At 30.8% G+C, this 14,305-nt stretch overlaps 1 protein-coding gene across 5 annotated transcripts in view; it reads right to left on the bottom strand.

Moving 5' to 3' along the window:
* LOC125066914 overlaps positions 1-14,305 on the bottom strand; it is a 58,174-nt gene that overhangs the window by 5,971 nt on the left and 37,898 nt on the right. For all 5 annotated transcript variants that reach the window (XM_047675237.1, XM_047675236.1, XM_047675238.1 and 2 more), the window contains exon 4: positions 2,428-2,578. In XM_047675237.1, coding sequence (XP_047531193.1) covers positions 2,428-2,578 — 151 coding nt within the window. The remainder of the gene's footprint in view (positions 1-2,427; positions 2,579-14,305) is intronic.

The following is a 14,305-nucleotide window of genomic DNA, read 5'->3' as shown; positions in this document are numbered from 1 at the left end:
GCGCCACCAACCTTGTGAAGTTAGATGTTATGTCACTTGTGCAATACAAGTGAGTTACACTGGTTCACTTATGAGTGATTGTTATGTAACCAGACGGGCTTGCACAAAGCCCAACCAATAAGTGGTTTAACTTTAGAAGTTATTAAAGGAAGAATGCTGAACGTTTGGGAAAACTCCGGTTCTACTTATTAATGAATTGAATTACGTAAATGAAACCGAAATGTTTAATATATGATCTTCAAAAAAATACATTTTTATACTAATAATAAGATGGCCGACGGGACCAGGTCCAGTGACTAGTACATGAATCTTAATGAAACAAAAGATTGCGGGTCCAAACCCAATCAATAAATAATGAAATGACCAATGAAATTAAATCATCACTGAGTTTTCATGTGCTTAATTTATCATTATAATTCATCGTTAAGAAACGTGCATGTCTCGGATGTAATCCTATAACATCGTATGAGCAACCCGCTTCGCCACAGTAAAAGTTGAAATAGATAGAAGAAGCCTTTGTTATCTACTGGCTATTATTGCTAACAAGATTGTTTCTACTTACGAGGTATACCATATGGGTACCAAATAATACCAACGTATTATTTAAACAATAGGACTTAACTTGTCACTTCTGAATAGTTCACTCCATTTGAGGCGATAATACCCCAAATCCATCCTATACTAAGCATCTTCAATTACGTGTCTTAGTCTAACATAGGTTATACTAATTACATAAAATACGTACGAACTAATTTGATTAGTGAAAGTCTATGTTTTGCGTAACAACAGTTTATCTCTTACAATAAATTATAGCTATCGTACCACATTTATCTGACTAACCGGCTAGAATAATAACTAGTACTAAGTATAATTTGCCTAACAACAAAAAGGTTTTGCAACTTTGAACAAGTATACAAAAATATACATATAACGGTCCGCTAATAAAATATCAATATTAATAAATGTCTTCTAGGTGGTAGGTATATTAATAGAGATCCTCACACCTTTAAGTGAAACTGTCATCTACTTATCACCTTTACGTGTGTTTGTACAACGCTGAATTGTCACACTTTCTCAAACTTTTTGTCTCACAATTTGACTATCTAAAAGAAATAAAAGCCTTATATATATCTATTTGCTTAGAAATTTTTAGAATTTTTTTAAGAGTAGAGTGAACAGGTTTCTTTTGGATGGGCGTGTACCACCTTCGTCTTCATCTACACTTTCCATCAGGTGCGATGGAAGACAAACGCCTGTTCCACTACAACGATAAAAAAAAGATATATATAATATTTCTTAAAAGTTGTTCCCGAGATTAGCTTCTTAAAAAATTAACGCCAACGTTATTATCGACGATATATTTTTGACGAGTAGTGTGGTCCGCGGTTCGTGGTCCTCCGTGGTCGAGTAGTGTGTACACCGGTTTTCATGGGTACGCCACTCCGAGGTCCCGGGTTCGATTCCCGGCCGAGTCGATGTAGAAAAAGTTCATTAGTTTTCTTTGTTGTCTTGGGTCTGGGTGTTTGTGGTACCGTCGTTACTTCTGATTTCCATAACACAAGTGCTTTAGCAACTTACATTGGAATCAGAGTAATGTATGTGATGTTGTCCAATATTTATTATCGCCCACAAATATTACAGTAAATAAAATATATCTTATTTACGCTTAGATAGAGTTTTTGGAAATACAGGGACAAGTTTCTTATTTTCATATAATTTATTTCTTTCCTTACACAAAAGGATTCGGAATATGAATTTCTTAACAAAGTTTTTCATTGCTCATCGTGATAAGTATGTGAAACGTATTAAATAAGCAAAAGATTTAGTTGGAATAAAGCCTGCCAACTTAACTTTGGTAAATTGAATTAAGGCTGCAGATCTTGAGGCAAAAGCCCCAGGTCGGCCAAAAAAATTTATATTTTTGGTAAAGAAAATTTCAGTAGTAAACTAAAATTTAAAAGTTAGTTAGTTAAAATTTGTATGAAAATACGTAATGCCGTTGATCCTATGCCTAAAATCGCCACGAACGCGTCGAATGACCGGACCATCATATTATGAGTATTGTAATGGAGATTGCATCTATCATTTTTCTTATGTATTGGTTTGGCGGTTGAGCAAATGGGCCAACTAATGGTAAGTGTTTACCACCACCTATTGACAATGACGTGGTAAGAAATAATAACTTGTGAGCTAGATGTTGTCTCTTGTGTCAACAGAATAGTACTAAGTATTGATGTTTGGCGGTAGAATATCTGATAAGTAGGTGGTACGTACCCAGGTGGGCTTGTACAAAGCCACACCATCAAGTATTGCGCTCATTCACGCACTATAAGTTTTTCTACATAGTTTGCTAGTCTCCATTGCAAATAACAAGTAAACTCCTGTCAACTATCTATCATCATTTATTTAAAATAAGTAGAGCCTTACCAATGAGAAGATTAGCGTCATAATCGCTCTCGGAATTGGAGCAGTTGACCATGTACCAATGGTCACAGATGAGCATGCGCTGTTGAAACAACGTCGTGTTTGGACAGGAATAGCTGAACTGCCGACCTAGACCATCGCACATATGGTAGACCTGGTGAAAAGAAAACGTGGAAATTAATCACAAATAAAATATTTTTTCATAAAGTACACATAATGATACAATTTAGGTTTATATAACTCTATATTTCTACAGAAGATTAGTTTACTAATTTTAGTAATATAAAACACCTATTTTTATGAAGATAAATGTCTAATTTGTGCTTGTGTGTGTGATTTTAAATAGTGTGTGAACGTGACTCTATCTAGACAAGAAAACATTTCAAAACATTAAAAATCCTTGTTTCTATATAAACTCGAAACGTCTAAATGTCCGTGCCTACATTGAAACTCAAAAATAACTTATGTCAAATAAGCCGAAGAAAAATATTTACCAAACACCATTTATTTTTGAAGACGGTTTTATTTAAGTTGGAGAAAAAACAATGTTACGTTGTATATATATATATGTCTATAAAGATTTGCGTTAAACACAAGTTTAAATAAGTGTTATAGTTTGTTTATTAAATATGTTTAATTTTTTAATTAATAATTTCTTTATCCCGAACGCGCGGCTTCTATCTCCCCTGATTAATTTATAATATACGTCTATTTGAAAATTACAGTATAACACAAATGGTTGTAATATATCCAGTTAAAAGAAGGATCATTAAGACTGGATCACAATCATTAAAGCTATTAGAGATCCCTTGACCTTACTGAGGACCGTTTCTTTTTGGAACCCTGCTAAAATAATAAAAATATTTTGTTAATATCTCGGTTTAAATAAAATAAAATAGTCATGGCTTAGGATATCATTTAAGAATAGTTGCAGTTCATCAATAATAATTGTATTTAAAGGACTTACAAACAAGAAAAAAAGAATGTGCGCTTCCTTAAAATATTAAAAATGTAACGAGGCCGTCCGTAATCATTTTTTTAAATATCTTTTAAATTGAAAGCAATTGATTCGGCTCCTTGGCCTTTGATTATTTTTATGACACCCAATAGTCTTATTAAATAAGAAACATTTATATTTTGCATAATTATAACTAAGAGACACCCAAAGTTTCGATATACTTATAGTCCTAGATCTAGAGTTCCACGAACAAGCGTCATAAAATAATACACAATCTTTTTTGTTTTAGTATAATAACAAATACTTACTCAATAAATAATAAAACGTAACATTTTAACTTAAGGTGTTAACATCAAATAACAAACTATGAAATATTATTCAAATTTAAAAATAACTAACCTTCAAATTTAAGATAATTGCTAACATAATTTACAACTTAATTACTTTTGAATACCGCATCTATGCATGTATTAACCGTATGTAAACATTTCCGACTATGTTTGTACATAGGTATTACATAACCCATAAAGTGTTTAAGGAAACAAGTATTATGTATTGTATCATACACGGATGATGCGCCTATCATTAAACAGTAATTACTTTTTTACGCTAAATTAATTGTAATGATTTGTAAATCGCATTTTATTCAATTAGTAAACTAACCGCTAAGGTGAAGTCTTATTCAAGGATGTAATAACATGTTTTATTTATTATTTCCAGCAATTTGTTTCATACAATCAATAGTTCTGGTTACCGATAATCCTAAAAAAAATAATTGATTGTTTATGCTTTTTTTTTCGTTTGTCGTCATTGAAGGTGTGATGTAATATACACTTTTGCAGATATAACTAATATGCAAGGTATATATTATGTCGAAGACAATAATGTTAAATTTTTATACAATTATTAGAAGATTTTAACGTTACGCCGATTTTCTTAGATATATTTCCTTTTTCGAACCGGCGGTAAATTAAAAATAATTACGACTAAAGAATATACATAGGTATAGTTTATATATATGTATATAAGGTTTCAAATCTAATCGAAAATATTATGCTAATCACTAATCACAGTGAAACAAGCTGAGTGCTATAATCCATTCTTTGTTAAACATTTATACGATATATATATATATATATAATTATATATATATATATATATATATATATATATATAGTTCGCTAATCTCCGTTGTAAATAGCCGGTAAGCTCCGGTCACCTATCAATCATCATTTATTTAAAATACGAAGAGCCTTACTAATGAGAAGATTAGCGTCATAATCGCTCTCGGAATTGGATTAGTTGACCATGTACCAATCACAGATGAGCATGCGCTGTTAGAACAACTGATTGTTTAAATAATAATATTATAATGTTTTGGTATAAAAAAACTATTTTCAATATTTTTATTTAATGACCTAGGAAGGCGGACGGGCGCATTGGCCACCTTATGGTAAGTGATCACCACCGCCTATAGACCTTTCCGCTTTAAGAAATGTCAACAATGTCTTAGATCGCCAATGCACCACCAACCTTGGTATTGTAATTATACTGGCTCAGTCACCCTTTAAACCGGAACAAAAAAAAACAAAGTATTGCTGTTTGCCGGTAAAATAGGCTGATATGATGAGTGGATGGTACCTACCAACCGGACGGGCTGGCACAAAGCCCTACCACCAAGCTATGAACTTTTTTTTTGTCTCATATTTTAATCTCGAGTCATAATGTTCACTCAGTTACTTATTCAACCTACCTCATTCAATCTTAACAATTCTTGTAAGAATATTAATCCCTCCCCAACATACATATCTCTCAACGATAATAATTGGTTGTCTATGCATTTTTATAGTTTTACTAAACGAAAATTATGTGTGCTTGGAGATGAAACTATCTTCGTTCGCATAGCAAGGCCAAGACAACAATGGAATTTTGTGTTACCACCCACATTAACTATAGTTATTTTATCTTACTGTATTATTTAAGAGCAATATAGTCGATCGCAAGCAGTAGTTACAAAACAAAAGTTGACACTAAATCAAAACAAAACACATAGATTTTTACCATTACTACTGTTGTAACCATCTTCAGTCATAATATTTTTATTGTGAAGCAATCCGCTAACGATCTCATAGTACACGCAACTCATTCGGTGAGAATCAGGTCTAGCGTATTTTTTTAACGACTAACGTAAACGACGTACTTCTACAATAAATTGAAGGTACACAAGAAAATAACGGAATATGACCAATAATGTTATTTGAGTTATAAACTTCTGCGTTAAAAATAGATCTACGTATCATTTTGCTTAAATCAATGTAAAAATGAAAAACTTACAGTAAGTCTTAGATGGAGTTATTATATTACTTTTAAGAGTGTTAATTGTAATTACTCTATCAAATTCCCATTTGACGTATAAGAGAGCTAATTAAATTAACAAAAATCTCGGAAATTACTCAATTAAGTGTCGGTATTAATTGGTTTGTTTTTACCGTTTGCCTTCAAGATAAACAAAGCTAAACAAGTTCACCGTATTTCACACATACAGCGGCTATCCATCTATAAAAAACAATTGACCGCTGAAATTTGTCATTATTTATAAAGCACTCTAATATACAAGTGAATGAGTTCTATCTTTTTCAACTATCTTCTTCACGAACATAAAAAATACAAGCAGTATTTTTAAAATTTTAAAGTATTATTTAGTAGTATTGCAGTCTTAAAAACTACTTGCTTTACGAGTATTGTGCGAGTGAAAAATTACAGATCAAAAATCATTCAATCCAAACGAGCAGACGACACTCGATATTTTCTAATATCAATAGACATGATTCCCAGACATTAATCTGTTATGAAACCGTCTCTATTGAAATGTTTTTACCATAGAAAAGATTACCGCAATCAGGCTCACGATTGGTTCAGAGAGTATATGTTAATTATTCTATTTGAAATAGTACCAAATACACGTCAGTTTTTACTCATTAAATAGAGTATAAAAGTAGGTGCATTATCATAATTAAACTCAATGACTTATATAAAAAACCTCTTATTTCAAGTACTCTATATACACATTTTTCAATACTCATTTTAAGAGATTATAGTAAAGCTATCACCGGTTACAAAAGTTTATTCTACCAACCGAGGAGCCACTCTTCTTAGCAATTAAATAACATACGTAACTTTTGTTATTTGATAAAAGACAATTAATTATACACCCGATTACTGCGGATTTAATGTGAATTTGAATCTTTACTCGAAAGGTTCCTACCCTTTTATATATTATATTATTTATATTTTATGTATAATTTAAATAATTGGCAGCTTTGTTGGTACAGTTTCTTGTAAATAATCTTTAATGATTGCTTATATTATTTTTATTTTTATATATTCGGACTGAGTATATTAGTAGAATTTTCACTCACAATATTCGATTCACTATACATTGAATCTATAATTTTAGTCCTAAAATATCAAAAACAAATATGTTACAATAACAAAAACTGGATTAATCCAGATTAGCGTAAATTACAAACAAATTTTTGAAGACTTCATATTCTTCCTTCAATACCAATCTGATAAATAATTGACCTTACTGAAGTGCGTATAGGTCATGACACAAAAAAGGTATAACATTTAGATCAACGCATTATAAAAAATCGAGCAATGAGTTTCTTTGATATTCAATTTTGTATCATATACCTTAGAAAATAAGATAAATAATTTGCTGTTGTACGTGCGTTGTATTTCAATTATCTTCGACGACGGTATCAAGACGGTATCAATCTTTTTGTTAGAACTCCTAACAAATATCTTCCTCATTCCAAATCCAATGTATTATAATGTTACAAAATTTATGTAAATAAATAATAATTAAATTGTGCTTGCGTCTTCATCCGCGTAGGCTTTGTATATAACGTACCGTATTTAATTTGTTTTTGATTTTGGGAGAGCAACAATTCATATAATTTGTATGTACTCATATCGAAATTATATTTTTTGTGACGTCGGGTCGGATTGTTAGTATAAACAAAAGCTTGAAAGAATTTGGGATATATTTCATACTAACATAATATGTATATTCTGATAAAAATTGTTCGGTAGACACAAATTGAATCGGCTATTTACTAGTACCTACATACATATATCTTAGTTCTCAAAATTGATGGCGCATTAAATATGTAAGCGATTGTTATGTCTCTTATAGTGTCCATAAGCATGGGCAGTGCGAGTATACCTAAATATATTAAATAAAAATGGAAGCGTAAAATGGAACGTAAGCATTATATAGTTTAGGAAGGATAAAAAAAAGTTAAAAGTTAAAGTTGAAGTTAAGCCTAACCTTTTTCCCCCTATAAAAAAAAATAAATACGTCCAATAGTCCAAATTTCAGTTTTCTAGACTATTTCAATAGTTTTGGCTGTGCGTTGAAAGTCAGTCAGGACAAACTATTTTATAAATATACATCTATTTCGCGGATTCTTGTTAGCGATGTGATAATATATTAAAAACAAGTTGATAACAAAAAAAAATCATTCATTTTGTAACTAAACTATCGACGTAAAGTGCTTTGAACTGGTGGCTTAGATTGGTGTTCCACCTTGACCTGAAAGCAAAGCGTTAGGCGACAGCGTGGGCTTGAGGATGGATATCCTGTTATTTACATCTTACTTCATTAACTATTATTGTTATGAGTAAGCTTAGAATAGTTGACTTTACCTTTCGGATAAATATATGAAAATGTAGAGAATAGAGAACATCATTGCAGATATTTGTGTTATTTTGCGAACCACTCGCACAATAACATTGTGGAATTTAAATTTTAAGTATGTTTGCAAGTGCACGCCAAATGTCGTTTCTTCGTATTGAATACTATGTTATAATACATAGAATAAATTTTATAGGTACATAGAATCTTTTTACGATTGTATATCATTACTAAAATTGTACTGTTCAGATTTTTTATAAATATACCCGTCTCTTTCTAGAAATTTCCACAAACGGGCAGCAATTATTTCGAGACCTCGTTTATTTAATGTGAAATTAAAGAAATATCTTTTTGTCAAGTTGCTTGATTTATAAGTTTTAACTCGTGATTTATATTTCGAGAATCAAAATTGACGAACACGTATAATGGTTTGTCGCTTGTCAGAACTTAAATCGAATATTTAAAGATCAACAGTAACCCACAGCTGTTACGTAAGAGAAGCGAAAGTTCAAGGTGAAGTCGATCACTGGATCAGCGGTGTCGGACGCGCTCACTTTCATCTTGGTAGCACGAGATGTAATAGTAATGAGTGTTACCGCATGTATTACCTTGCTCGTATGTTATGTTGACAGTGACGAGTTAATTATTAAAAAGTAATTAATAATATGACTTCTGAATCATCGATTTTGGATAAAAAAAAACTGTAAAGTTATGTAAATGACGCCTGACAACAATTTTTTATATAACTATGGATACTATGTATCACACACACAAACTACAAACACATATACAAACTCTATGACTGACCTATGCACGGTAACTCTATTTCATTAAAACAACACCTCTCGACTCAGAAATACCAGATAAAATTAAAGCTGTCGTATTAGTTTCAAATAACTAAAATATAATTATTATTGTACGAGCAAAATGGAAAAAAAATAAAGATTTTTGACTTTGACTTGATTAACTATTTCATATCCATGGAAGTGTTAAATAATACACGTCATTTCTTATATTTTATTCTCTATATCTATAAAAAGATCTTGGATGGTTTTTGATCGCGCATCAATCAGTAATTGGACAAGATTTTTTTACCATTATCTCACCTTTTTATATATTATTAAAGTAATATGATTCAATCTATAACGTAGCCAGAACCACGCGAAGCCGATCTGCTTGTTTTAATAATTTATTATTCTTGAAAACAAAACAAAATACACGTATTATTTATTGTTCCAAAATTATTTAATTAATCTCTTACAAAAAATCGCCTTTAACACCTTTCCCGATATAGTCTTTAATTTTTAATTTCAAGTGTATATATTTTATATAATTATTTGAATATTAAACAAACCCAAAGTGGAATGTTTTAAGATTTAAGTGACTAATTTTAGTTTTACGTCATTATTCCATGGTATGCCGATGGTAACCCCGCCTGGGTTTTCATGCGCTTAATTTGTGTTTATATGTATGAGGGCGGTGAAGAATTATCGTAAGCAAAATTGGATGTCATATTGGCACATGTGTATTCATCAATCCGCTTTCCGCAATCTACAATCAACAAGAACAGCGTGGGGAAAAAAACTGTAAACCTTCTCCACACGAGAGGACTTACTTACCCAAGCCGTGGGATTGCTACTTTTATTCGCTATATACATAAACACATACTTATTTACAAAGTTATTTTTACTTTAAGAGTTTTTTTCATAATTTCTTAACAATAGGCTAGTTGACAAAATTTGGAAATTAGTTTAAAACTATAGCTTAGCATCTATTTCACCCCAAAAATATACTATTTTAAGAAAAATAGGTTTTTTATGTTAGTATTTTGAGTTTTTAGAAATGAACTTGAAATTGACCGCGAAAAAGGCCAAGACTGTCATGGCGTCTTGAATGACGTCACACCTCGCGAAACAGCCGTGTTTGTGTATGACAGTCAATTGTGTTTTGTAATAAATAAATACTGTATGGTGCCCCAATGTGAAAGTACAATGATAAAAACGCCAGACAAATTATTCATATACGTACCAAACAATAAATAAATACGAATAAAGTGCTTAAAAATGGCATGGAGGCAAGATGCTCTTATTTTGTCAACTAATTCCACAATTTATTTCTGTGAAGATCATTTCGATGTAAGTATTAAATACAACTTTATATATCTAGTTATAAATGTATCGTAAAAGAAATGAATTTAGCAAATATAATATATTACACATAACCTATTTAATGTTAGGACTAGAATAGGACTTTATAATTTGTTTGAGTTAAAATATTATTTTCGTTTTATAAAATGTAATAATTCAAACTCTTCTTATGTTTTTAGTTGCCAAATGATATGACTAATTATACAGAGTATCATATTATGGGTAAAGACACAAGTGCGCATGAAACCAGGTTGTATACCAACGAAGTTCGAATGCCAAGAAGATATATGTTGAAAAAACAAAGTTTGTCAATAATCGCAGAGTGTTTGAAAGATCCAGAACCAAGTAGTACCCCCAGTTTATCTGCCATAATGATAATTGATAGCAACAACGTAGCGTTCTGCGCTTGTTTCGCGAGGTGTGACGTCACGCAACTCTGATTGGTGTTTAATGTCACGTGATTAAATGCCTCATTTTGTCGATTTTATTTTCCAAAAATATAATTAATCTTTTATTATTTTTGTAGAAAAGTTGTTTTTTTATTTACTAATTATCATGGTTAATCATTAGAAACTCAAAGCCATCCGATTTATTATTAGTGGAAACAAGCCTATTGTTATATAGCCCCTTAATATCTTAGAAAAGTATATTAAAACTGAAGAATAAAAAAAAGCATCCAATCCTCCAAGAAGTTGCAACGAATCGACGACTGCAGAGCTATTCTGTGCACAAACTCGAAACTCGATAGAGAAAACGATCGTGAAATGTCGGGAAGTGTTATGCGACATTGACCATATTAATTTTATTATTATATTTGAAGGATAAACGCATATTGTTGTACCTTAGCAAGTCGGAATGACAAGTTCGACGAATAGAAAGTGAGAAAGAAGTTGCCATTTAAAATTTGCTACTTACAACATTCATTTTAAAGCGTGTCTCATCAACGATGCTAGCCACATATTAAGCTGTAACCGTTACAATAAAAGGAAATAGATTGAGCGTTCTGTTTCAATCGCTTACATAAAATTTTGACACAATCTCGTTGTGTGATTTCGTCAACATGAATAAAATTCGCAAGTGGGTCATTTTCTTTTATTGATGTTGCATTTCAATAGGCTCTTGCGATTTGATAAATTTCTATTAAATTAATTAATTATTTTTTTATCCTACGTAGCTATATACGTTTTTTTTTGTTGCGGCAACGATAGGCTGAAGTTCAAATCAACATACGGTATTTTAAATTATATCTATATGAATGGTTTACGTAAGTAGTTTATTGTTACATTACGAAGAATTGCCTCATGGCTTAGGTTTTTTTTTTGTTTCGGTAATATGCCATCCGAATCACAGGTCGTAAAGTGATTGGCATATTAACTTGGACGCGTTGTATGCAAGAATAGTTTAAGACATTTAATAATTATGTAGTATTTGTTAACTTCGCAAGGTATATCGCTAGGTATATAGTACTTTTGTAGAGTACATATTATAAATGTTTGAAATAAAATGTGTTTTTTTAGTAAAACGTAATATCGCTATTAAAACATGATTTGTCTTATAGTTAGACGGGCGGACAAATGGGTCCCCTAATGGTAAATGGTCTTCAACGACCATGGACATTGGTAGCGTAAGAAATATTAGCCGTTTCTTAAAACACCAATGAGCTACCAATTTTGGGACCTAAGATGTTGTGCCCCTTGTGCCTGTAGATGCACTGTATCAATCATCCAAACCAGAACACAACAGCACATAATATTGCTTTTTGCCAGTAGAATATCTAATGAGTGAGTGAATATTTATCCAGGCAAACTTCCACAAAAACCCTTACTCTTATTTGGGATCATTAACGGTTTTTTTTTCTGTACTTTCTAGTTCTGTTAGTACGAATAGTCAGAGTTCGTAGTATGTATTCAATATTTAAAGTGTACATTAGGAACTTACATGTATAACGATAAGAGATAAAGTCCAAGTCTATTTCAAGTACCTACGGATAATTATACTCGTAGTTTTACTTAAACAATAGAAGTGGTAAAATATAGCCACCATAAATACACGCTGGCTTAGGATAATGTCAATCCTGTTTTAATTTAATCATATAAAGAAGCGATCATACACCTTTGGGCAGATGAGAGTAACAACATAATCTTCTGTAAAGTTACGAACACACGAGCGCCCCTAAATAGAACATCCAACTTCCATTTCATTAGTACTAGAAAATTAGCATAAAATTAATAAAAAAAATTAAACAATGACAAATTTTATTTAAAACCCATTCTGCAGTTACCTTTTAATGAACGCTAACATATTAAAATATCAATGTTTATAAATATAACATACGTTCACCAACAGATTTTTTTTTTTAATATTATTCTAACAGATAATATAATAATATATTATCTGTTAGAATTGATAAGTAGTGTGTACCCGTGGCTGTTCTGACAGGCGTCTTGGAATGCGCACGTTTTTAATTAAGTATCGAACTTAATATATTATAATAAGGGCGCTTGCTTAACCCAATTGCAATCTGTTTAATACTTGATAATCTAATATCCAAACATTAGGATCTTACTGGAAGTTTTTTTTATAAAATTTCTTAATTATTAATCCGATTAGATTGAAAACTCCTTTATACTTACTATAAATTACTTGTTTTTGTATTAGGAAAATGTCTTATAAATTTAATTTTAAGAAAATTGGACGTATCCTCGTAATTAGAAAATATGGTCACTGTTTACTTATTAAGGCGACCTTACTTTTTATAATTATTATTGTCTACGCTGAATTACTTTTAATTATATTGAAACATTGGTTTTAAATGAGGTTTATATTTCAACATACTAGATATCGGTGCGACTTTGTTCTATTAAATTATAAGTAAGTATATTGCACAAGTATTTAAAATATAATCAGCAAAATGTTTTTAAATTTATATGGAAATGTTAGGTTTTTTTTGTATTTAAATAATATTAGATTTAGGTATACTTTAATGTGGTATGATTTTTTTATAAGTATTTAATTATTGCAACCAAATAAATTAAAAAACTCTTAATAAAATCGCTGGAAATGTCTAAGTACAAGGCTTCCGGTCAAAAACATTTTGCTACTTGGTGTATGAACGTATATCTGTCTCAAAACTAACTAGTAAAATGCAATAAAATGCTTCCTTAAAAATTAGATTTTTGAATATTTTTGTTAAGTTTTTTATCATTTTTATATGTATACAAATTCACAGATTCAACTTCCACTGGGCTAACTCGCGGGGAACGGCTAGTCAGCAACCAATGAGGAGTAAGGATACAATTATTTCAAATTGATAAAAAATGGATATATGACAAAAAAAACAGTTACAAAATCGTTCCAATAATGGCTGTCGTGTTTGGGCGTACTTATGTTAACCAGCTTAAAATTACGAGAATATGTTTAAACCAAAAAAAAAGATTACACTTGTCAAATAGAAAATATTTTTGATCTGATGATATAACTTTTAATTATTATGAAAACTGTTTTTGTTATAAAACTATTTATAATCAAACACCTTATAACAATTTAATGAATACAAAGTAATGCTACACAATTAATTATATTAAACAACAATAATGCCTACATTCCACCGCAACACACCTTCGATGCTGAGATATAAAATGTCAAACCTCCCGCAACACGAAGATGTTACTCATAAATAAAACGACGTTGATTTTATATTCATGAACATAACAATTAAATTGCACATTAAAAGTAAGCATATTAAAGTATAAATTTGTTCAAGGCATAAATAGCATTCATTTAATCAAAGACGAAATGTTAGAATACAGGTCAAGTTCCTTGAAATAATTGTTACTATTGGTATTAGAAATAAGGTCACGTGTAAAAAAACTAGAACAAGACTCTATTATGAATTTCCTGAATTGTACTCGTTCCCATTTATGGGTCTGTAAACGTACCGAAAAATCAGTTCAACGGTTTTTAAACTACTTTTAGTTAAGGTCAAGGTTAGGACAGATTCATTATGACTACAGAGCAAGTCATCCAGTGAAAATTGTATTAACCGATAAAAATGTTTTATTATTATCATTTTGT

This window comes from Vanessa atalanta, chromosome 10 (assembly GCF_905147765.1).
Source record: "Vanessa atalanta chromosome 10, ilVanAtal1.2, whole genome shotgun sequence".
Lineage (NCBI taxonomy): Eukaryota > Metazoa > Arthropoda > Insecta > Lepidoptera > Nymphalidae > Vanessa > Vanessa atalanta.
This window is presented reverse-complemented; position numbering and strand designations above follow the sequence as displayed.